Here is a 22,777-nt window from a genome sequence, read left to right as displayed (position 1 = left end):
GCATTGGCATCGACGTTTGCATCATGATGTGGTTAATCCCTATTCGCTAGTCAGGTCATTTTGATACATCATTGCACCGAAAAGGAAGGGGGAAAAGCGGTGACAGTATTTTATAGGAAAAGTACGGAGGTTTGCTCCGAATGTGACTGATCAGAATCGACTAGGGTTATTAAATGGCTGAGCAGTAACTAACATGATAACGGTTCACTCAATGTCTTGCTTCCCTAAGAAAGAGGCGGTGGAGCACAAGCATACTTCTATCGAAAGTTTCTAACTCTTATCAGATTAGTTATCTGTAAACATAAACAGGAGGCTTAGTATAACCCTAGCAAACATGATAAATCGAGTTCCTTTAGGATCATTGACGGCGAAGAAAGTAGATGGGAGCCCAATAGGACCTATTCAGAATTCACAGTATATTCATCTCAATTGGCCACCACAGACAGCCCTTGTTGAGACGGGCGCAGGAACAGTACACAAAGATAAGCACAATAAAGAAAGAAAAAGCAGAATCTACCTACTCAACGCAAATGAGTAATGCAATAATTCACAATCCCAAAGTGGAAAACATTCGGCCTGATCTTGACAGACCGCCATAACCAAAACTGCGCCAGAGTCCAGTAGTGGGACGAGAGTTGAAGACTGAAAGAAGAAGATGAAAGAAAGGAAGATTGGCTGACAGGCAGGAATTTCACATCCATACTCGCAATCCTGTCCAAAAGAACCGAGGCAACGCTGCTGCGTTCGAGGGAACCCCTCCGTCCTGGGTGTTATCGACCAGCAGCTAAACCCAAAAAGGAGGGACCAGAAAGGTGACAGTTATTAAACCCTCCTAGAAACCTTGAAGTAAGCGAGCGGAAGGTTGATGCGGAAAGAAAAAGAGAAAGATGTCCGAAGAAAACGGAAAAGAAATATACAGATCATCAACGCCCCAAGAACCGTTTGTACATACGAACAAAAGATCGACAAAAAGAAAAGAGAAATAAAACAGTCCTGGTCTGGAAATTAGACAGGCCTAGGTATACTCAGACGGCGAATTAAAGCCCTGGCCAACGATTACGAAGGCCTTCGGACCACCGTTGATAAAGCACGTCCGAAAGTTGCTTGGTGTGCTCCATCCCGGGCACTTGTTGACCCGGAAGATTCGCTAGCTGCGCCGGCTGCAGGTTCGAGTCGGTCACTACCGACGATTGACGCCGCCGGTGGCTTTTTAGATGTGGGTTATTTTGCGCCAAAACTAGTCGTGGCCTTTGTGGGGATTCGGGTGCTGGTGGAGTTTGTGGAACAAGAGTTGACAGCTTCGGATCTCTGGTTCGGAAAAAAGCCAAAAGGTTAGCAACAGCTTCGTGATCGGCGGTCAAGTGAGTCAAGACTTACGCTTGGAGTCGCTCGTTTGTGGCTCTGAGGATATGATACAGACCCTCAGGGTCCACCATTTCCAGGTCACTCCAGGCCTCGGCCAGTCGCGAAATGGCCTCTCGCTTCTCCTGGTCGCCGGTCGTTCCCAGCACCTCCTGGCAGGCTATTCCGACGGCTTTGCTGTATGCTCGACGTCCTAGTTGGGTTTCCTTGCTGTTTGTGTCGGGCGACTGGACATATTTGGGACTGAAGTTCTCATCCGACGCAATTGGACACGACGTCGCATAAGGACTGTCGCCCGGCATTTTTTCCGACACTCGACGGAATTGACGGGCTGCCGATGGACTGTTGCCGAAGGTCAAATCCACGCCCAAAGGCTGCTTTACTCCGCTTGAGCGTCGCTTCCTGGTGGTTCGTCGTATCGAGGGGCTGCGGTCGGGGGCGGGAGTGCGTCTAACGGCCGTGTTCACGTAGAGCGGCTGCTTTTGAGGTGGACTCGAGATGTGCAGATTTTCCATTATCTCGGATGGCTCCTCCTCGTATGGGTAGTATTCGGGCTCTGGCTCTGGCTCGTCCATATCGTATGGGTCTTCGGGGATCGTCATCGTCGGCGCTTTCACGGTGTCGAATACCCATCCGTCGTCGTCCTGCAAGTGCGTGATGGTGTTACTAGAACACACCCAGTTAGTATGACCTCAGTATTTGGGATGGTCGTTGAACATACAGTGACTCCGCATAGTACTTGACGTTCCGCGACACCCCTCGTCCGCCATCCCAGTCCTGTTTCCGCTGGATTAGCTCCTGCAGCGCTTCAGTCTTCCCCGCGTTCCGGATGAATTTGTGTCGGAGGAGCTCCTTCGCACTCGGTCGTCGATCCGGATCCTTCGTCAGGCATTGCGAGATGAAGTCCTTGAATGCGCTGCTGTACTGGTTGCCTTCCAATCGAGGAGCCGGTTCTTTGGGGATCAGGAAAAGCACTTTCATCGGGTGAGTGCTAGCATGCGGCGGTTCTCCGTTGATCATCTCAATGGCCGAAATTCCCAGCGACCAGATATCCGCCTTGTAGTCGTACCCCGCTTGCTGGATGACCTCGGGCGCCATCCAGAACGGCGTGCCGACAAAGGTATTCCGCTGGGACTTGATGTTGATGAGCTGCGCGGCGACTCCGAAATCCGCCAGCTTGACTTTCCCCGTATGCGACAGGAGGACGTTGGCGGCTTTGATGTCGCGGTGGATTTTTCCCTCGCTGTGCAGGTAGTCCATTCCGAGTAGCAATTGCTGACAGATGATCGCGACGTGCGCCTCGTTGAATACGCCCGGTTTCAACTGTGATAGTTAGCGAATACTCCTCCCATTTTGTGAAACGGAGAAAATCTCTGGGGTCGCTACCAGATCAAGACATGACCCTCCGCCCAAATATTCCATCACAATCCACAGCTTGTGTCCGCGCAGAAAACTCGCTTTGTATTGCGTCACGAACGGGCTCGCGCATGTCGCCAGGACGGAGATCTCCTGCTGGATTTCCTGGATGTCATCTTCGCTGGACTCGAGATCGATCTGGAATTGAAGGTTGAGTGTTAGTCGGTTTGACAATCGACGAGCACGACAGCTAAATGCACGGCCACTTACATGCTTCACGGCCACGATCTCCCCGGTAGATTTTTCAATCGCCTTGTACACGGTCCCGAAACTTCCACCTAAACGCGCGAACAACACATCAGCTACTGCAATTGGTTCAATTGGTCTGGCAGACAACACGTACTCCCCAACTCCTCCATCATCTGGTAGTGACTCGACATATCCGACTCCATGGCTGCGGTTGGTTGCTGGCCGACGCCGAAAATGCTGCCCGACCTGGAAGCTCCACAAGCTTGCCTGAAAAAAAGATAAAGAAGAATAAAAGGGGGAAGAGGGCAACCCGCCAAACAACCAGTTTAGCTAGCTAGCTATCCACTTCCGGAACACGGTAGCTGAGCTGAACCAAGTCGATTGCGCCCCGACCTTTTCAGAAGTGGGATGGGAAGAGCTGGAGGGCTGGAAGAAAGAAGGAAGAATGACGGGAAGGGCTGGCAGGATAAGCAGCTATCGGGTCCATCGCATCCACTGGTCGGCAACCGGAGTCTTCCATGGTTCACGGGCAAACAACAGGTGCAAACAAGTTACCAAGGCTGGTAGCGCATGGCAACCGGCGCCTGAGGCAGCCAGTGTGCCCCGCTTAGGTAATTTCCCCGCACGGACGGAGGATTCCAGCATAATGCATGACTATCGATAAGCATAACTTGTACATTTACGGAGTAGTGTCCATGGGGATTTTAATGAGTCGATTTCTACATATAATTGCCTGCATACAATCTACTCTGTCCCTTACAAATGCCAAGTATCTCGGTAAATCCTTAAATTGGTATAAAACTTTTAATCACTCCTTCTATCTTTACAGGCCCCATGTAAGAACTCTAAATGTACTTGTAGGGGTTCATGATACCGTTCTAGTCATCTGTTAGTAAGTTGCCGACTGAAAGATTGCGGGGTTCGATACTCACCGGATCATACAAGTTCTTCAACTGCTTCATCAGCTTCACCATGGTCTCGTTCTGACTGTAGCCAATAAACTCCTTCTTGGCGAGACCCAGGCCATGCTCGGCACTGATACTACCGTTGCGCTTCTGAATCCACTCGTAGACCCAGGGCTCAATGGCCTTCTCGACATCCTTGCTGTACTGGCGAACGGCAATGTTCAAGTGCAGGTTCGAGTCACCCATGTGGCCATATCCCACGACAGCCCGCACGGGGAATGAGTCGTCGTCACCGACGAATCCAAGCTTCGTCAACCGTTCCCGGCAGTCATCAACCAGCTGGTACAGCTCGGGAAGAGGGATAGAGACGTCGTACTTGTAGGTGCCGCCCAGGTGGCTCAGGGCCTCCGTGATGCCCTCACGCCAGCGCCAGATCGACTGAAACTGGGTCTCGTCCTGGGCCAACACTCCGTCGGCAACGATGCCCTCGCCCATCACGGATTCCAGGAAGGTCTCCAGTTTCTCCATGTCGTGGTCGGGGTTCGATCCGCTGGTCTCCACGACGCAGTAGAAGGGGTACTCGCCTTCAAGGGGATACTTGTTGCCGGTGGACTCGTGGACCAGCTTCTGGCTGCGGCCATCCATCAGCTCGAAAGCGGAGAGAATCTCGGACAGCTGGCCCTTGGCCTCCTTGAACGCCTGGCGGACCTGCTCGAAGCTCTCCAGACCGAAGTAGGCCACATTCACGGCCTTCGGGCGGGGCGGGCACAGAATGGAAACGGCGGTGATGATACCGATGGTACCCTCAGCACCCACGAAAAGCTGCTTCAGGTCGTACCCGGTGTTGTTCTTGCGCAAGGTGGACAACGAATCCACAATCGTGCCGTCCGGCAAGACCGCCTCCAGACCCAGCACATTGCCATGCAGACTGCCGTAGCGAAGCAGACGCAGACCGCCCGCATTCGTAGCCACATTGCCACCGATATGGCAAGATCCCTTGGCGCCCAGATCCAGCGGGAAGAGGTGGTCTTTCTGCGCCAGATGCTGGTCCGCCACTTCGAGAATGACACCGGCATCGGCAACCAAGACGCCCGAGGCCTCGTCGAACGAGCGGATCTTGTTCATGCGCGACGTGTTGATCACGATCTCATCGAATACGGGCACCGACCCGCCCACCAATCCAGTATTTCCTCCCTGCGGCACAACCGCCAGCTTCCGCTCATTGCAGTGTTTCAGCACCTTGCTAAGCTCCTGGGCGTTCTGCGGCTTCAGCACCAGCCTCGTGTGTCCGCGGTACTTGCGCATCCAGTCGCCGTTGAAGGGCTCGATATCGTCGGCCGCGTCGGCCGTCACGCCATCGATGACGGCAGACGGGGCACCCAGCAGGTCCTTGAAGACTTGGACATCCTCGGCGGTGATCTCGGCGAATTTCGGGTCGCGTTTGAGGTCGGGGTAGGCGTTCGTGGTGTACTTGACCTCCTTGGTGGCCTTGACGGGGGCGGAGACGCTGAAAGCGCGGGTCGCATTCACGGTCGGGGCGCGAGGGGCAGCGGTAATAAGACGGATCGAAGGGCGGGGTTTGGGCACGCGAACCCGTCGCAGGACAGTTGAGAAATTCCGAGCACTCGACATGGTGTGTTTGTGGGGTGTGGGTGGGATTGACAAGGAGCAAGGACTTGTCGAACGGGCGACGAGCGGCTGTCTAAAAACCCGTCGGCGGCCTGCCGACTACGGAGCGATTTCCGTGCCGATGGCGGTCGGTCCGCGGCTGGGCGGATATTTCTGCTCTCTACATACTGTACGTTGACATCTCACTACTAGAACACTTCGGATATTCTACGCAGTCTTCTTATCGTTTCACGTTGCTTCATTCGGAGTTCTTGTTCCAGAAGATTAGAGTTGACATTACTTTTACTCAAAGTGCTCTACAAATCCAACGCCATTCTTGGCAAGCAAGGAGCTTTTATATATATCCGCGGATCTGAGCCATGTCTCTGATGCGCTGTGTCTCTGAGACAAGATGCTTAAGAAATGACCAGGAGTAAGACATTATTGCGTCTCGGTAATTGTGATCTGCCTTCTCTCCTATTGCTAGGTGTTCTCTCTTTTGAGCAAGCTGCAAGCATTGGCCCTTTCATGGCACCTTTATGCGCGCAACATCTAGGAATGTCTTTTTCTAGCACGGATCAATTCAACCATTCCTTTATTCATCAAGACATCCACTGTGTTTATTTCAATGATGAGGCCGGATCTCCCAGTGACCACCTGATACCTGAATTCCTACCCATGTATACTACCTAGAGCTTTCCTTGACTTGCCAATCGTCTCTTCAACCATGGTATCTCCTCCAACGAGTACCTATACGCTCGAAACAATGCATTCGACTCCCCAGGAAATATCTTCGCCGTCACCTCGTCCGGATATGAAGCAAAGTGCGGATTAACATACTCCCAACAAATGTACCCATCTTGCGTGACCTCAAAGAGACGACCAAAAGCACTTTCACAGAGCAAGGTATTCCCATTCGCAAGCCTCTGCGCGCTGCCCATAAACGGCGTGAAGAAATATAGTATCTGCGAGCGGTCTCGATACTCCCAGACAGTCTCCTTCGTTGCGCGACTGACCTCAATCGCCCGAGAATAAGTGATTGATTCGCCGCCTCGGAAAGCACCATTGTCGAAGATGAGAATGTTGCCGTTTTCCAACTCCGTGGCGTTGTGCTGTTGTGCTAATATCTCGGGCCCGAGCTTCCACACTATATCGCCGGTGGATTTCTCGATGATGATGACTGCGGAGACGGAGCGCATGGATGCGAGAATATGCTTTCCATCTTTGAGGGGTATGACGGAGTTAATAAGGGGGTAGTGTTCGCGGGTGTAGTGCGCTTGGAGAGGGAATTCAGCGCGAGGCAATCGGTCGGAGACTTTCCATTGCCATACGAGATTCCCGTGCTGGTCGACTTCGTTGATGGTGTCCGCGTAGGTGATACCGTCGATTTCACTATCCGGTACGCCTCCTATCACCTTGGCGGATTCCTCTTCGGACAATGCCTCGAGACTTGTATACAGTACTCGTCCGTCGCCGAAATGATACTGGTCGTGATGACCCAAAGGATCAACGAATTGGCGTACCACGTTGCCGTCCGGATCAAGTTCACTCATGATTCCACCGCCGTATTTGTTAAAGAAGGGGAAAGGGAATGGTCCGCCGTCTTTGGTGGTTTGACTAGGAGATGGTCGGAGTGTGTTGACGGCAAGGTTGCCGTTGGGAAGGATTCTAGCATGTCGGCCAATGCGTCCGGGTAGCTCCCATGAATGGACCTCTTGTCCATCGATATCGATTAGATGGGCCGTATCACTAGTCAACGGACAGAAGAGAGTGTAGCCCCCGAATGAGCGAGCTTTGTCGACGCCGGTTAGGCCGACGCCCCGTCTTTTGAGTATGTTTTGCTCCATCGCAAGATGTAGGTGCCAATTGCTTGCTGTGCCGCTCGAGTAGATGCTGATATCGGGATATAGCATGCATTTAAGGTAGAATTGATGAAATTAATTTCTATCACGAAGTCTAGTTCATATTTCCCAACATTGACGAACAACAACTAGGGTTGTGATGCCATCCGATGGTATGCCGACGTTCCTACGGCAAGCCGGCGGGATGCCGCCGGAAGGCGCTTATCATGGCCAGCCCTAGCCATGAATACAAGACTGCCATAGGTACATGGTCTCATCACGCCATTATCGTCGCCATGATAACTTCAACATCCTGTGAATGGCTTTATTACCCTATCACCTCATTCAAGGCGGCATCCTTTATGGCATGTATGCTGGCTGTGGACCTGGGAATAAAATGGCGAGGATTGCGAGGGAGCCCCGGGGCTTTGGTTCGAGAAAGCAAACTTCAGTAGAAGAACTCCTAGATTGCACTTTGATTCATAATAGTCTCCTGATCCAGGGAGAGCACCGCAATGGATCCCCTGAAGCCTGATTTTGAGCATGAAGTTAACATCGTGATCGATATGCCCGGCTATGATCCCAGCATTCAGCCGGAACCCGGCGAAACCAGAAGGGCATTATTGAAGGTGGACTTACTGATCTTGCCTTTCATTGTCATATGCTTCTGCTTTCTTCAGTTTGACCGTACGAATATCGGTAATGCATTAACCGACACGCTCCGAGCTGATATCCAAGTCGATAACTCGGCCATAAATCTTGCTCAGACTTTGTTCACGGTAGGCTTCGTCATCACCGAGTTACCTTTCAATGTGATAAGCAGATACATGGGTCCGGAGCGTTTTCTTCCTATTACCATGTTTCTCTGGGGCGTTGCGACGTGGTCTCAGATCTTCATCAAGAACGCCTCTGGGCTCCAAGCGGCTCGCTTCTTCATCGGGGCTCTTGAAGGAGGATATATCCCTGGTTTTGCTCTGTACATCTCAAAGTTTTACACGAATCAAGAGCTAGCATTGCGGTATGCAATATTTTGGGCTTCAAACAGTTTTGCCGGAATCCTGGGAGGGCCGTTTGCCATTGGGCTTCTTTCTCTTGGAGGACGACATGGTCTGGGAGGATGGCAGTGGTTGTTTCTGATCGGTATGGCCGTCTTTCCTATGGAAAAAAAGAAAAAAAAAAGTACTGACATAGTACAGAGGGTGTATTGACATGCTTCCTGGGACTCGTCGCATATATCTATCTTCCACACAGCGCTGTGACTCCCAAAACGTTCTTCGGCAGATCATTCAACACGTTCACAGCTAGAGAGGGGTCAATTCTCACTACCCGAGTGATCAAAAACGACCCCACCAAAGCCTACAGACAGAAAAATAGAGTATCGCCCTCGGATATTCTCGAGACGTTCCTAGACTGGCGACTATACGGCCACATCATAGGCGGATTTCTCTCCATGGTCATGATCTCACCGATGAACACCTATGCCCCTTCTATAATCAAGGGTCTCGGATTCACGAGTCTACAAGCCAACGGCCTCAACTCGGTTGGCAGTGCATGTGCCCTGGTTATGTCTATATTGCTGGCATTCAGCAGTGATAGGTTCCAGGAACGAGGAGTTCACATCGCAATTGGATACCTGTGGGGTGCGGCGGGGATATTATGGCTAGCACTGACACCTGAAGCTAGTGGGAAGTGGATTCTCTATGGTGTGTCTCTTCTGCATATTTCGACGGGTTCTGAAAATCACCCCGATGCTAACATACGCGAAAAAGGAGGAGTAATATGGACTCAAATGGGCATGGGTTGTGCTCAAGCAATCAGCGCGGCCTGGTTAACTGCAAAAATGCAAGATCATAAGCGCCCTGCTGCTCTGGCGGCGTATGTGATGAGCATCCAGCTCGCGAATTTCCCAGGGAATCAGCTTTTCCGGTCACAAGGTACGTTCTATTTATGAAGATCTAGACTTGGAACCAAAACTAATAATATTACTAGATGCACCTCGGTATACTCGAGGTTTGATTATTGCTGCCTCTTGTACGATTGCCGCAGCAGTTGTTATTCTATTCTGGAAGTTGCTTTACCGTTTATATGATCACGGAGACAGTGGTGTTGAAGTTAAGTATGGTGTTGCCGAGCCGCGAGAGAAACAGATAGAGCCCCAAGGCGGCAGTCAAGGTGTATAAACTTAAGGAAGAAATTTTTACTGTTCTTTAACTATCTCTGTACTCTAGCCTAGGTTTAAGATAGAGTATTACTTCATTTATTTGCATTCTCCTTATGGCTTAGGCCTCGTACAGCTCGGACCGATCGAACTCTACCATTCCTCTGAGTTTAACCACTCTTAACAAAGCAGCGCAACAACGGCTGGCTGAGCAAGGATTCCGCTAGACCTCCCCATATTCCCATCATTTTGCTACTCATCTCTTCGTAATGAATTCGGATCGTGATGGAGGCCGAGGAGTTCGGGAAGACGGCCAATTCAACTACGATGTCTAAAGCCGGGAAGGCATAGCGAAAGATTACGAGCACATAATATGTCAGATTTCTAGATAAGGGCCATCGTCGCGATGACCTTCACCTTCCTCATCCTTGAGATGACATATAAAGTTATATAGGGTGACTGCAGTCATTCCCAATGCTTGGAGTCAGCAATAAAAGTACTAGAGTCAAGGTTGGCACTTTGTTATAACATGTGTTGTTATGCTTTTGTTATATCAAATTTCTACGGAGTAACTTTGTTCAAAGAGATCTTGTATTGGCCTATTGATTAAGACATTGATAGAGACTCCCAAGGTCCTAAGCCAACAAATCCCCGTGTATCTGTTAACCACCCATCAACCCGCACGACCGCCTGGAATCTTAGAACCGGTCATAATTAAGCGGATCTGCTGGATGAACTTCATATCCCGCAATTGTATGGTGACACGCCGTGCATGGATGGCGGCCAGGTTTGTCACTATAGCTATATTACTATAATGATCAATATACAGGGTTCCTTTGAATACGTACGCTCAAATTCTGTCACCAGCATTGCCTCACAAGCCTCTTGCAGAGCTTCAATTGCCGACGCCTGCCATCTCATATTCGCGCGGATGCGTTTCGATATCTCCTTGACCAACCGGCCGAATGGCAGCTTCCGGAGGAGTAGTTGTGAGCCTTTCTGGTACTGTCGAATCTTCTTGAGGGCCACAGCTGATATAGGGGTAAGCAGTTGAACTAATCAATGGGCAAATCAGACCTACTTCCCGGGCTTATATCGGTAGCGGCGTCTCTTCACGGGAACCCTTATTCCCTTTGATGCTTCTCCGGGAAATGACTTGCCTCGAATGGCTTTGTGTCTTCGTGCTACCTCCGCGAGGCCTTTCCTTGGGGCCTTGCCCCTGGTGGTTTTGAGCAGTCTGCTTGGTTCGTGCCATTTGTCGATGGGTGTGAGGGAAGAATCAGGATGAAGGTTAGGAAGAGGATTTGGGAAAAGATGTAGAAGGGGATAAAGAAGATATGAATGTGAGAGAAACAGAAAGTCTTAGCCAATAAGATGTTTGTACTCCTCTTCTCACTTCCTCACTTCTCTCACTTGCTCCTCCCATCCGTTTCCGAATTGCCTCGTCCATTTCCCTCTCCACCCTCTTCCTTATTCTTTTCATTCGATCACAACCTCATCTTCCGGATCTCATCAAGTATGCCCTCCTATTAATCAATTCATTTTTCTATTTAGTGTACTACAATGTACTAATAAACATACCAATCAGAATGGAACGCCGAATCCCCGGACCTAAACCGGGACCGAAACTGGGTGAAATAAGAAAAGCGGAAGAGAGTCTCAGAGAACTCACATACCAAAAAAACACGAAGTCGTCTTGCGCAGCTGAGCCCCGTTGAGCGACAGATTGAAAATGCCAAAAGAGCAGATCGCCGAGCACTTGTCCGCCGTTTGAAAAAAAATTGCGCGGTTCCCAAGCATACAAGAATGCAGATGCTTCAGAGAAAAAAGAGCTTGTAGTGCAGGCTACGAATGCAGTTCGGTCGCAGAGGTATGATCCAATGTTCTAATCAATATATTAATCTATATTGACTCTTCATCCACAGATAGAGAAGGGAGAACCGCAGAGCGGATTGCGGAAAGTCTGGGCTATACAGAATCTGCATTAGCTGCAACGTATGATGATGGAAACGCTGCATTTGAGGACGTTCACGAAGAAGATGATGCTACGTATAACCGACGATGCAGACAAGACGACACCGAGAGTTATTGTCCATCTTCAATTCCCAGCATTGAGGCAGCCGCAGTAGCACAGACTCTTATTCGTGATCGGATGGCAAACAAAGAGACATTTACATTCCAATTTCTATGGTCTCGATGGGCGAAGCACTGGAGAACCCGGATCAAACAGTCTCGTCAAAGATGCCGTGCTATCACCACAATGGAGCTAAATGGCCGTTCTATTCCAGAGCATCCCGGCCAATTCTTCATTGCCGATGATTTGCAATGCTTTCTAGCACTCCACCATTCAACTAAATTCAACTACAATGGTTGGATCACATTGCCTGGTCCACCCACCTGGTGGAACTTCGATTTCGAAAAACTCGGGATCGATGGGGATGGCAGAGACACTATCCAGGCACGCAAAAGAGCTCTCCGAATGATCTATGCCAAAAAGATGCCCAGGAATTTTTTCACCTTTGAAGTTTCTGTTGTTTCTATTCTTGCACTGAGGAGAAAACCCGATTTCTTCAGAGATTCTTTCATCTTTTCCGGATTATCACAATGATTAGGAGGATCCGTTTAGAATTACAAAAGTTGTTCTAGCTTAAGATTATTGTCTTCTTCTTCCCTTGTTGAAATGAAATTTTTATCTCGGAACGTCCATTAATCTGCGCCTGTAGCTCACCTAAGTATTTGCAAGAACAAGTTGCTTGAATGTTGCCTAGTAGTTAACCAGCGATAATGCACTAATCAATATAAGCAACAAGTGTATAGACCCAAACAATTAAGATTTATTTGCTGAATTAATTTATTGCATAACATTGGCCCTGATATATCATAATGATATATCCGATGTACCAATCAATATACTAATCAACAGGGACTGCAATTTGAGAGAAAGCAAAGACGATTCGATTCATTCGGTAAAGCTATCTATTGCAGAACATTAAGGAAAACCGGTGCTATTATACAGCTATGCTGGTTGCATATTCATTTTCGTAACCACTTCTTCGGCAAATCCCCTTAGCTCGGCAACATCTAATTCAAGGATAGTGTTCGGGTTTGCTCCGGGTACCATGGCAGCGCCGAACAGCTCCCCCTTGGTCAACTGAATCGTTTCGGTCGGGGGTAATGGCGAGGGCGCTGGGAAGATACTCTAATGAATATTAGCTTTCTGTCGTGGGTTTGCGATAAACAGATAATTACCATGGTACTTGAAACAAGACTCCCAACTGCGTCCCGGCGCCATACTTCGGCACAGCCCTTGATTCGCCCGTTCGTTATTGCTGTCCACCGTAACAGGATCACAAGCACAACGGACGGATCTCCGAGTATCCACAAATCTTTGTCGTGGCGAAGGTGTGGAAAGGACTCCGACCATCCTGACTCGACTATTATCCGCGGCGATGGATCCGTGTCCACTCGAAGGTAATGGTCTGGCTGTTTTGATGAGCCCCTGTAGATGCCCGAGAATTGGTCAAAGGCTAAGACAATGTAAGTTATTAGCGCAGCAACATGGCCGAAGGAATATGTACATACTGGTCCCAACGCCGCTCCACAACAGTTGCGATTCTTGTCGAGTTATGAGGCCGTTGTATCGCCATTCGACAATGCAGGTGTTTATCCACCGCTGGTGGCTGTCGTGCAGACTAATGGGCATGAGTTTCAAGCGTAGAATTCTGGTCACCGAGTTATAATTGATCCTACCATCATATTAGTACAAATATTAGCCAAATAGTTGGCAAAGCGGATGTCATACCTTGCGCAGCGTCGTTCGGTCTCGGCGTGGCCATCTAAGGATCGACAAATGAGATTTCCGTCATCAGGTTTCACGTGCTCGAATATCAACTCAGTATAGGTAGAGATGTAGGACAGCTTATAAACGATCTCTTCGTAGAGGCTTTGCGCAGCGGGGGGAAGACTCTTAGAGCGAGGTCTTCCCTGGGGGATGGATGTTGAAAGGAGACTCATGGTGGAGTTGGAAAAAGATGTGCTGAAGATGAAGATCGGTTTTCAGTACTGAAAGTGGTGAAAGCAGGGAAGGCGTGTTCGTCAAGGTTTTTAAAGGCGACGTGAGGAAAGATCGACGATGAAGGTATGGAAGTGCAGATGATTATGGAAGTGAGGTGAGTGTGACCAATGAAAGTACCTGAACTGACGCAACGAATATCTGCCTCAGGCAAGACAGGTAGCCGTCTCTAGTAGGGGGCTGGTCTGCTTCACCTCAACGAATAATTTCATCTTAATAAAAAAATTGAAGCTATTCATTTTATCTCTTACTACTATTATTATGAATTCCTATACTGAAATCGAGGATTGTATCTTAAAGGCCTATAAAGCTGCTAAATATATTAAAAAACCTAATATTATGTTACAGGCTTGCAAAATAGAGGGGTATTAGAAAGGGGAGATGGTTAAGCAGCAGCTCTCCCTCTAAAATTACAGGTAGAAAGGCGGCCATTTCTAGCCTTAAAAGTGGTTATTTTTGGTGTCGACTCCACAGGTCCTCATTTTCTAGATGTAAATGCCTCCATAGTTCATGTGTACTCCGTAGAAACTGGCAGCCTGACCAATCAGGCTCCCATCCGATCACCACATCAGCGGCGGAATGTCGCCATCTGATAAGCTCCTGATAAGCGCATGGCCCCCCGATGTGAACGTCAACCGGCCTCACAGGCGAGATTTTGTCTATGCCTTACGTGAAGCATGCCTCCACTTCGATCGGGTAGGGCTTCAAAAGCCTGCAATCTATGTCGAAAATACAAGACGAGATGTTATGCTTCATCCGATGGCACCAAGAGTGGTTGTCTGCGCTGCATCACATTATCCCAGCCGTGCTCTTTAGAACGTGAAGCTGTCACGGCGTATCGTCCGATCTCGCCCGTTGAGAATCCAGTGCAAGATACTCATGCTTTTTCTGATGCGAGTCGTGGCGATGGGTTCAGTCAGCAGGGCTCCACAGATGAGAGGTCTGTATAATAAAGCGAATAGACTTGAAATCGGCAAGGTCTGACAATTGTTTGGATAGGCTCGAAAGGCTCGAAAGAATCGTCGAGGGCTTGGTAGGCCGACTAGATTCCAGACTCTATGCTCTGACCAGTATCTGGAATAATGAGCCGTCTGCAAGGAAAGCCACACAATTCGTTAGCTCGACTGAGCAGAACCCAGCCCCCGTGCTTTTAATCCGAGATGCGGCCATAGATGCTGGTGTGCATTCGCCTGATCAGAATGATTCCAATACCGGCTTATTTTCAGACGTTATCTCATCTGGACTAGTGACATTGCCAACTGCCCACTCCTTAGTACAATTGTAAGCTTATTTGCCAAGGTAAACAACTGCATAACTCCTGCTAAATCTCCCAGATTTCACTTTCACTATGGTCGATGGGTCAAATTCCCAGAAGATGTATCGACTGAGTCTCTGATACCACGGATTCGAAAATCTCCAGTTCTCCTATGCAGTGTCCTGCTAATTGCAGTCCGACATTCCACCCAAGATCTTGCAGATCGACTTGCGCCTCAATTATTCCGTGAAGCAAAGCGTCTCGTTACATCATCATTACTTGTGGTGCCCCAACCAATCGAATTCTTCCAAGCTGTACTCATATTGAGCTTATGGTCTACGACTATCGGTCAAGTACCGTTGAGTGTTGACAGCTGGCTCCTGACGGGATATGCTCTGCAACAAGCATTGATCGGTCCCGACTTTGCGGAAGTCTTTCGATCAGGCCCATCCCTTCCTACCACACGTCGTCACATTGATACTTGGTGTTTATGGAATCATCTCTGTCTGGCTCATCTACAGTGCGTTTCCTAGAAAGGGTCACCGGCGCCGGCTAATTTTCAAATAGATACTGCGTAGGAACACGTCGGCAGGCCATGCTCAGCGAAGCTCAAATTGGCCATTGTACCCGGTTCATTGAGTCTGATAGCGTCACCAACTATGAAGCCAGAATGGTTGCCGAAGTGAAACTATATTGGATCATCTATCAACAGTGCTTCGGTCCTCAAATAGAGCTATCCGAAGTGAGGCGTGTGCTGCAGAATTGGCAACACGAATGGCATGCGTTGTTTGGTACTCATCCACGCAATATGATAATGAAGCATAAATGCTAATTATAATTTCAGCCCAGCCTCGATCCCAGTTTCTCCAAATGGGGTTTCATTTCGCTCATCTTCTCGCGTACAGCAATTCTCTCAAATCACCCCAGACTGCGATGGCTAGCTCTACAGTCACAGAAATGATCAGTCATTCAACAATCATCATCAACCTTGCAATCGACACAAGCGATGAAAGAACGCGTCATCTAACAGATCAAATATACCACATCGTGACTTTCTCTGCACTGACACTTTCTCGCCTTGTTCATACATATGAGTCGAATCTTCAGGCGGGCCATCATAATTTCGAGAGTCTTGATAACCTTGTTGTCAAGCTTATAAATTGGCTCAAATCAATTGGACTTCCATGCCACACTGCAAACATGCTAGGCGATATTGTCTCGGCCCAGTTCGTGAAACTACGACCGAACTTTCGACAGGCAGCGATCAACGATGTTGAGAGGAACGAACTTGGTCGCGACGATATATTTGTTGATGATACGCCACTACCACCCGATGTCGCGCTTTTTTGCCCCAATTTCATTGGATCTGAGCTCTTTGATCTAGATACGGAGCTGGCGTCCTGGCCGCAATGGGGGCCGATGTATCCGCATATCGATGAGTCAACTTAGACAGCTATTCTAAGAAAACACTAGGTATTTGCCCAATATTCTAATCCCAAGATTTATTGAAATCTCCAAGGTCTATTCCGCGATATTACATGCCGATATTAGGAATTCTAGAACAGGATAGCAATACAAGTTACAAGTCCTCAACAAGAGATGATGTATTGTATTCTTTAGGCGTAACTACTAACTCTGGGATTCCTTGTGTCAGAAAGACATTGATCACAATGGAAAGCCAATTCTGGACACTTGGCTTCAATGTAGGTACATTGATTGACTAATGTAGCCCGTTAATAGCTGTTAAGCAATTTCAAAAACATAGGCTTTCTATCAATGAGCCAATTGAAACATTGATGACAGAATGAAGCTGTAATAGAGTGTACTCTATTTTAGTCAACCAGGGGTAGTGAAGCCCGCCTGATTCTGAACCCTAGGATCTTCGGAAACTGCAAGAAGTTCTTTGACGAGCGTTCTCGTTCATAATCTACGAACGATTCATCGAAGTTCGTCTCTTCCAGTGCGTCGAGAACTAGACCTTCTTGGAAGAATGGCGCAAAGAGCTCATGGAGAGGGCGATGGAAAGAAAACTGTTTAAGTTTCAACAGTTAGAGAAAGATAGTCAGATACACAGGGTAGGATTTGGAGTGGACTCATAAACAAACCGGTGGTGGGATGTTCTCGTCTTCAGAGAAGAGAAGCTGTCGTGCTGGTGGGACGTCAAGATACTTTTCCAATATGATCGAGCGGGTGATCTCCTGTTGACCGGTCATTGGGTTTCCATGGAAGGTAATCTGGCGATATGCGCCAGAGGTGAAAAATAATGGATGAAGAATCGTGGCTACGAAGCTGTAGTCGTTCAACATTAGGTATCGCGTGTTCGACATGGTGAGCGCTGCTTACCAGCCATCCTGCTTCAAAAGACACTTCAAGGCTGAAGCTAGTGGCTTCAAATCAGGAATATCCATGATACCCATGTTCAACGTAATGATATCGAATTTTTCGGTCTGATTCCTATTAGCAAGATCCTTCCCAATAACAAAATGACGAATAGACCACTAACCGGGATTAGAGACTGCGATATAAAATCCTCCCAAGCATCTATGCTTGCAGCATTCAAAACCTCAAACGAAATTTTCCGCTCCCTACTCAACTTTCCCTGTTGATACCAACTTTCTGTCCTCGCCGTGGCACGCTCCAGCATCGGCCTGGACGCATCTGTCGCCACAACTGAAGCGCCCTCTTTTGCGAGCCATCGCGCAACAAGCCCATTCCCCGTTGCAAGGTCCAGTGCACGGGCGCCTTGACGTGGTATAACAATTCTTTCAAGAATAGGCAGCTCCAGCACCGAGAAGTATTCATTTCCGTTATCGCCCATCAGCTCGTCCCATGCTTTCGCGTGGTTTTCCCATGCCAGGAGAGTTTTTGTTTCGATGTCGGTGGGGTCCATGTCGAGTTACTGGGCCTGTGAGGCACGACAAAGACGATAAGTTGAGAGTTGCAGGAGGTTTGTGGTTATTTTAATGGTGGTTATAATAAGGCGAGTCGACAAGACATACATCCCCACTTGCCGCGTTCTCTTTGTGAATAACATCGACATTATCTTGATACAGGAACCTTATATATATAAGGACCTTACCCGCAAGATCACTAAAAGGCATCCTTTATACGAATGTTTTTTCCCGACTGACAGTTGGGTGAGAAGCGGCCGTCCCAGAGTCCTTACCTATATCCGAAAGAAAAAGGGTATACAGTCCTCTCAGATTCGCCCAAACTTAACCGATCAAGACGTACTATCAGACCTTCTCCTTCTCCAAATCTCTGGGCGCTCAGGACAACCTACTCTGATCTTCAATATTTACAATGCTCCCACTGGATCTTCGATCAGATCTGGCAGAGCTGTACAGGAACTGGTTAAATTTCCTGACTCTTACTTTACCCAACCAACTCTGCTGGCAGGCGATTTTAATCTGCGATATACCAGATGGCAGCCCTCACTCCAACAAAACCCCTCTACCTTGGCCGAGCCAGTAACTGAATGGCTAGATCGACAGGGGCTAGTGTTAATCTCTGAGATTGACACTCCCACGCACAAAAGAGATAATACCCTTGACTTAGCTTTCGCAACAAGCTCTCTTGCTCTTATAGGAGCACACACCGAGGTCGCACGCTATCTAGATGCTACATCGGACTATTACCCTCTTCTTACTACCCTACCCTGGGGACAGAGATACCCAGAGGCCTCACAGAGGCTTAAACTCAATACCCTAGACACTTCCCGTTTCCAAACTCTCTTAACCCTGAACATTAACACCCTTCCAGTAACGGCACATTCAGAGAAGGAACTTGATCACCTTGCAAATGGGATTATTTCAGCTGTATACAGTGCATACGCAGCTTCTGCACGCAAGACTAGACTACAAGGAGGGAGACAGCCCTAGTGGAACCCAGACTGCAAAGAAGCACTCTTGAAATATCGCGCCGGTTTATATTCAAAAAAGGACTTCCGCCGGACAGTGAGACAGGCAAAACGAAACTACTGGAAAGATAAAATAAACTCAATAACTACGGCTAAAGAGGTATTCGACATGTCCAAATGGCATAGAACAACAGGATCCTACCGCAGCCCTCCATTGGCAGACCCTCAGCAACCAGAGAACCTACCAGCAGTTGATGTTCAAGCCAAACGGGATATCCTAGCCCGTAATCTCCTGCAGAACTCTGCAGAGGCAGGGGACATACCACTTGACGCACCGGCAGTCCCATCCAGTTCTCTACAATTCCCTAAGATAACAATGGCCCAGACAGAGAAGGCTATCTTGCACGCAGGGAATACAATTCTAGGGAAAGATAAACTGCTGACTAGCATACTCAAGATAGCATAGCCGGTAATTAGAGACAGAGTTTTTGCTCTCTTTCAGAGCTGCCTATCAGTAGGCTATCACCCGCAATGTTTCTGCCATACAATCCTGGCAATTATCCAGAAACCAAATAAGGCGGATTGGTCCAGTCCCAGGTCGTACCGGCCAATTGCCCTTCTCTCAGTCCTAGGCAAAGGCCTAGAGCGCCTCCTGGCGCGGAACATGGCATAGATTGCAATCAGCTACAGGATACTTGCTAGCCAACAGTTCGGAGCCCTACCTCTCCGTTCAGCAGTCGACCTAACTACGTGCCTATTGCATGATGCAGAGCTAGCACTAAACCAGGGAAAGGTTGCCTCTTTACTCACTCTTGATATCAAAGGCGCCTTTGACGGAGTCCTTCCTGGCAGGCTAGTCTACCGACTTCGCACGTAGGGCTGGCCTGACAACCTGATTCGCTGGGTAGCCTCCTTTATCACAGGCCGCACAGTGCAGATCCGACTAGACGGTGAACTAGGGCCTCTAATCGGCATACTCTGCGGCCTGCCGCAAGGCTCACCCATATCCCCCATCCTGTTTATGCTCTATATAGCCCCCTTGTTCCAGCTGGGCAAGCCCCGAGCCAGATTTGGCTATGCAGATGATGCAGCATTCCTTGCAACATCACTTACCCTATGGGAGAACTGCCAAACCCTATCAAACTCCTTGCAAGAGGCCCTGGATTGGGACTTGTCAGAAGGGATAACCTTTGTACCAAACAAATATGAGCTGCTCCACTTTTTACGGCACAGAGATGATTAAGATCCCAGTTGCATTCTATCAGTATCTGCAGGGACTGTAACAATTAAAGAGAATACAATACGCCCATATCTGCGCTAGCTGGAAATCCTCTTCGACAAAAAGCTCAGCTTTAAATACTATATTGGAGAAATGGCCTCAAAAGCTCTAAGTGTAGCAAACGCATTTCGTTCTTTCAGCAACACAGTCTGAGGAGTTAACCCTTACCTCATGCGGCAAGCAATTAAGGCCTGCGTACTCTCTAAAGTCTACTATGGTACTGAAACCTGGTGGCCGGGCAGCTCCCGCCCTGATTCACGTACAGGAATAATTTTAAACCGGGTCCAAGGATACCTTGACAGAGTAACGAAAGTTATATTAGCAGGGGCTAGAGCAGTCCTTCCAGTTTATCGCACAACCTCAATACCTGCTCTCTACCGGGAGTCAGGGTTCCTACCAGCAGAGATTGAGCTAGACTATATAGTTGCTGCTGTAACAGTTTGCACACGCCGTCTTGACCCCTATTACCCACTCCGCAGAAGGGCAGAAGAGACAACCCGCACAGGCCTCAAGAGAAGCCGTTTTGCACGCCGAGTACGAGCCCTGCCGAAATCAGAACAAATTAACCCTCTACAAAATGCCCCCTGGCTTCTGCAAGAATCACGCGAAGCAGCTTAACAGCGGATCAGAGCTCCTAAAACGGGCCAGACTAAGGAACAGGCAGCCAGTAATTTCCAGGACTTTTACGCCTCTCTCCCTCAGACAGATATAAAAGTCTTTACAGATGGCTCAAAACTAGCAAACGGAATGGCAGGCGCGGGTTTTGCCCTATATCAATTAGGGAAATTATACCAACAGTCTTCCCTCCCTCTGGGCCCCAACAGAGAGGTCTTTGATGCAGAGGCTGAAGCAGCACTAGCGGGAATCAAAGCAGCTCTCAAATTGACTACAGCTTATCTCGCTACCAACCTATAGATCTGCCTGGATAATCTAGAGGTAGTTACGCGCCTCCTCTCACCATCTACAGGTTCATCTCAAGAGGACTTTAATACCTTCCGAGACCTCGCCTCATCCTGGTTAACACGGGAACGATATCTATACACCGGTACTAGCTCCGTACAGATCTGCTGGGTCCCTGGACATATGAAAATACCAGAGAATGAAGCAGCAGATCAAGCTGTTAAAAAGGGAGCAGGCGTGCCTCTTTCTCTTGCAAGCAAACACTCGTACGCCTCACTAAGGCGGCAGACAAAGGATGACGCTATATCTGCCCTTCAGGAATACTGGCAGCTTAAGGTCCCGCAATCCTATCAGGATCTCTGGATTACCAAATCCTCCAGGTGCCCTGCAGAACTAAAACTCCCGAGATACCTTCTCGAGCGGATCTTAGCTGCCCGTACGGGCCATAGAGATTTCGCAGCTTACCATGAACGGTTCAATCATAAAGACGCCCATCTTGTCTGTCGCTGCGGTACAAGGAAAACCCCAGTTCACTTCCTTTTCTGCTGTATCGCGAAGAGACGCCTGCCTCGACCCCCAGGCCCTCCCTCCGAGACAATCCCCTTCCTATTAGGCACCCCAAAGGGCGCGGCCAAGTTAGCTGCCTGGCTAGCTGAAACCCGATTCTTTGAGGATATCTGTATCCGATTTCCCTTATCTCAACCAGACTGAGGCCTCCCCCCCCAAAAAAAAAAAAAAAATATGCGATAGCGGTAGTAGGTATGGTCACGAAGTGTAGGAGGACCTTTGCAGCTGGCATTTCTCTCTTTCTCTGCATTGCAGAGACCTTTTCCTTTTGACTGAAGCAGCTATTAAACGCGCCGAAGTCCCCTATCTGTACATAGAACTAGAACAAGCAGCTAGTTAGTGACGCCCAGGGCTTACCCCCTGGCGGCCTTTGCCCCAACAGGGGATGGTGGGACACGTGCTTAAGCGGTGTCACACGGCCGAAAAATAAAACAACAACAACAACAACAACAACAACAACAACAACAACAACAGTTATCCTGGCTTCTAGTCTTAAATTTTTCTAATATTAGGCTTATTAGCCTTCACCTCCTGAAAAATCTCTACACATAATGGCTAATAATTTAAGATGCCTAACTCTAAGAGCTGACCAACTAACAACTTCTGCAATTATGGCCTTGAATGAGAATTACCGAATGACTACTCGTTAAAACCGACCTGATTATTTTATCCTGAATGATGGATATGATGATGAAGCTTTGCCTGAAGACCAAATATCTGAATTCTTCCAGCCAGAACTTAATGCTCTCAGCAGAATTACTACCTCCTGCGATATCCTGCCTTCGGGGTCGATTTCACAAACTATAACTGGTATTATACCAGCTGAATCTTGTCTTCTGTTTACCCCATTTTACTCCCAAAAACGACCGCGTTCAGCACCAATCACTGCCTGGATCTGGGATCACTTTCAGATCACCGAAGTAGATCGTAAATGGATAATACAGACAACTAAAAAAAGGGTGCCAACTGACAAAGATATCCGATTTGCATATCTTGACGGTAAAACTAGGGTCCAATGTTCTTGGAACATATCAGATTCGTTGAGACAGATTTCTACTACCAATTTGTAAAGGTATCTGGAGAAACACTCGATCTTTTTACCTCATTCTCAAGCTGAGGGTCCTAGTAGGGGGCAATCTAATATTACAAGCTTTATTGCCAGACAAGAGACTCTCTTATATTAACAATGTCTTGAGAAAAACCTCCTTCGCTGGATTATCCGTGATAAGCAAGCATTTACAACTATCAAATCACTAGAGTTCTAACAGATATTTCAAGATATACCAGAAGTTATTGTCGGTTGACTTGGTCATTGCCCTAAGCAGATATCCTATCGATTCAACTGAATGTAGGTATATGCTCGGTG

The 22,777-nt window shown here is 48.4% G+C and overlaps 9 protein-coding genes across 9 annotated transcripts; 3 read left to right on the top strand and 6 right to left on the bottom strand.

Moving 5' to 3' along the window:
• Nucleotides 1-1,037: 1,037 nt before the first annotated feature.
• Nucleotides 1,038-3,170, bottom strand: KD926_006142 (STE20 family serine/threonine-protein kinase; the record flags this gene model as incomplete). Its single annotated transcript, XM_053099112.1, has 6 exons — nt 1,038-1,308; nt 1,378-2,028; nt 2,084-2,685; nt 2,788-2,916; nt 2,989-3,056; nt 3,122-3,170. The coding sequence occupies 6 exons, from the start codon at nt 3,168-3,170 to the stop codon at nt 1,038-1,040; spliced, it is 1,770 nt and encodes a 589-aa protein (XP_052956999.1).
• Nucleotides 3,171-3,812: 642 nt separating this feature from the next.
• KD926_006141 (FAD-binding oxidoreductase) lies at nt 3,813-5,504 on the bottom strand (the record flags this gene model as incomplete). Its single annotated transcript, XM_053099111.1, has 2 exons — nt 3,813-3,845; nt 3,900-5,504. 2 exons carry the CDS (start codon nt 5,502-5,504, stop codon nt 3,813-3,815), a joined length of 1,638 nt encoding a protein of 545 aa, XP_052956998.1.
• Nucleotides 5,505-6,169: 665 nt separating this feature from the next.
• KD926_006140 (uncharacterized protein) lies at nt 6,170-7,327 on the bottom strand (the record flags this gene model as incomplete). Its single annotated transcript, XM_053099110.1, has 1 exon — nt 6,170-7,327. One exon carries the CDS (start codon nt 7,325-7,327, stop codon nt 6,170-6,172), a length of 1,158 nt encoding a protein of 385 aa, XP_052956997.1.
• A 313-nt stretch (nt 7,328-7,640) lies between these two features.
• KD926_006139 (MFS general substrate transporter) lies at nt 7,641-9,501 on the top strand (the record flags this gene model as incomplete). The annotated part of the gene is made up of 5 exons (XM_053099109.1): nt 7,641-7,690; nt 7,824-8,461; nt 8,518-9,024; nt 9,091-9,255; nt 9,311-9,501. 5 exons carry the CDS (start codon nt 7,641-7,643, stop codon nt 9,499-9,501), a joined length of 1,551 nt encoding a protein of 516 aa, XP_052956996.1.
• A 651-nt stretch (nt 9,502-10,152) lies between these two features.
• Nucleotides 10,153-10,734, bottom strand: KD926_006138 (histone H3 family protein; the record flags this gene model as incomplete). The annotated part of the gene is made up of 3 exons (XM_053099108.1): nt 10,153-10,274; nt 10,328-10,510; nt 10,668-10,734. 3 exons carry the CDS (start codon nt 10,732-10,734, stop codon nt 10,153-10,155), a joined length of 372 nt encoding a protein of 123 aa, XP_052956995.1.
• Nucleotides 10,735-11,330: 596 nt separating this feature from the next.
• Nucleotides 11,331-12,087, top strand: KD926_006137 (uncharacterized protein; the record flags this gene model as incomplete). Its single annotated transcript, XM_053099107.1, has 2 exons — nt 11,331-11,349; nt 11,405-12,087. 2 exons carry the CDS (start codon nt 11,331-11,333, stop codon nt 12,085-12,087), a joined length of 702 nt encoding a protein of 233 aa, XP_052956994.1.
• A 408-nt stretch (nt 12,088-12,495) lies between these two features.
• On the bottom strand, nt 12,496-13,493 carry KD926_006136 (uncharacterized protein; the record flags this gene model as incomplete). Its single annotated transcript, XM_053099106.1, has 4 exons — nt 12,496-12,678; nt 12,729-13,006; nt 13,062-13,225; nt 13,282-13,493. The coding sequence occupies 4 exons, from the start codon at nt 13,491-13,493 to the stop codon at nt 12,496-12,498; spliced, it is 837 nt and encodes a 278-aa protein (XP_052956993.1).
• A 637-nt stretch (nt 13,494-14,130) lies between these two features.
• KD926_006135 (fungal specific transcription factor domain-containing protein) lies at nt 14,131-16,255 on the top strand (the record flags this gene model as incomplete). Its single annotated transcript, XM_053099105.1, has 6 exons — nt 14,131-14,247; nt 14,355-14,491; nt 14,551-14,832; nt 14,886-15,326; nt 15,374-15,597; nt 15,651-16,255. The coding sequence occupies 6 exons, from the start codon at nt 14,131-14,133 to the stop codon at nt 16,253-16,255; spliced, it is 1,806 nt and encodes a 601-aa protein (XP_052956992.1).
• A 383-nt stretch (nt 16,256-16,638) lies between these two features.
• Nucleotides 16,639-17,696, bottom strand: KD926_006134 (class I SAM-dependent methyltransferase; the record flags this gene model as incomplete). Its single annotated transcript, XM_053099102.1, has 4 exons — nt 16,639-16,836; nt 16,912-17,095; nt 17,150-17,253; nt 17,310-17,696. 4 exons carry the CDS (start codon nt 17,694-17,696, stop codon nt 16,639-16,641), a joined length of 873 nt encoding a protein of 290 aa, XP_052956991.1.
• Nucleotides 17,697-22,777: the final 5,081 nt, after the last annotated feature.

Source organism: Aspergillus affinis (genome assembly GCF_023601865.1).
Source record: "Aspergillus affinis strain CMG 70 chromosome Unknown NODE_31_length_300061_cov_88_125253, whole genome shotgun sequence".
Lineage (NCBI taxonomy): Eukaryota > Fungi > Ascomycota > Eurotiomycetes > Eurotiales > Aspergillaceae > Aspergillus > Aspergillus affinis.
This window is presented reverse-complemented; position numbering and strand designations above follow the sequence as displayed.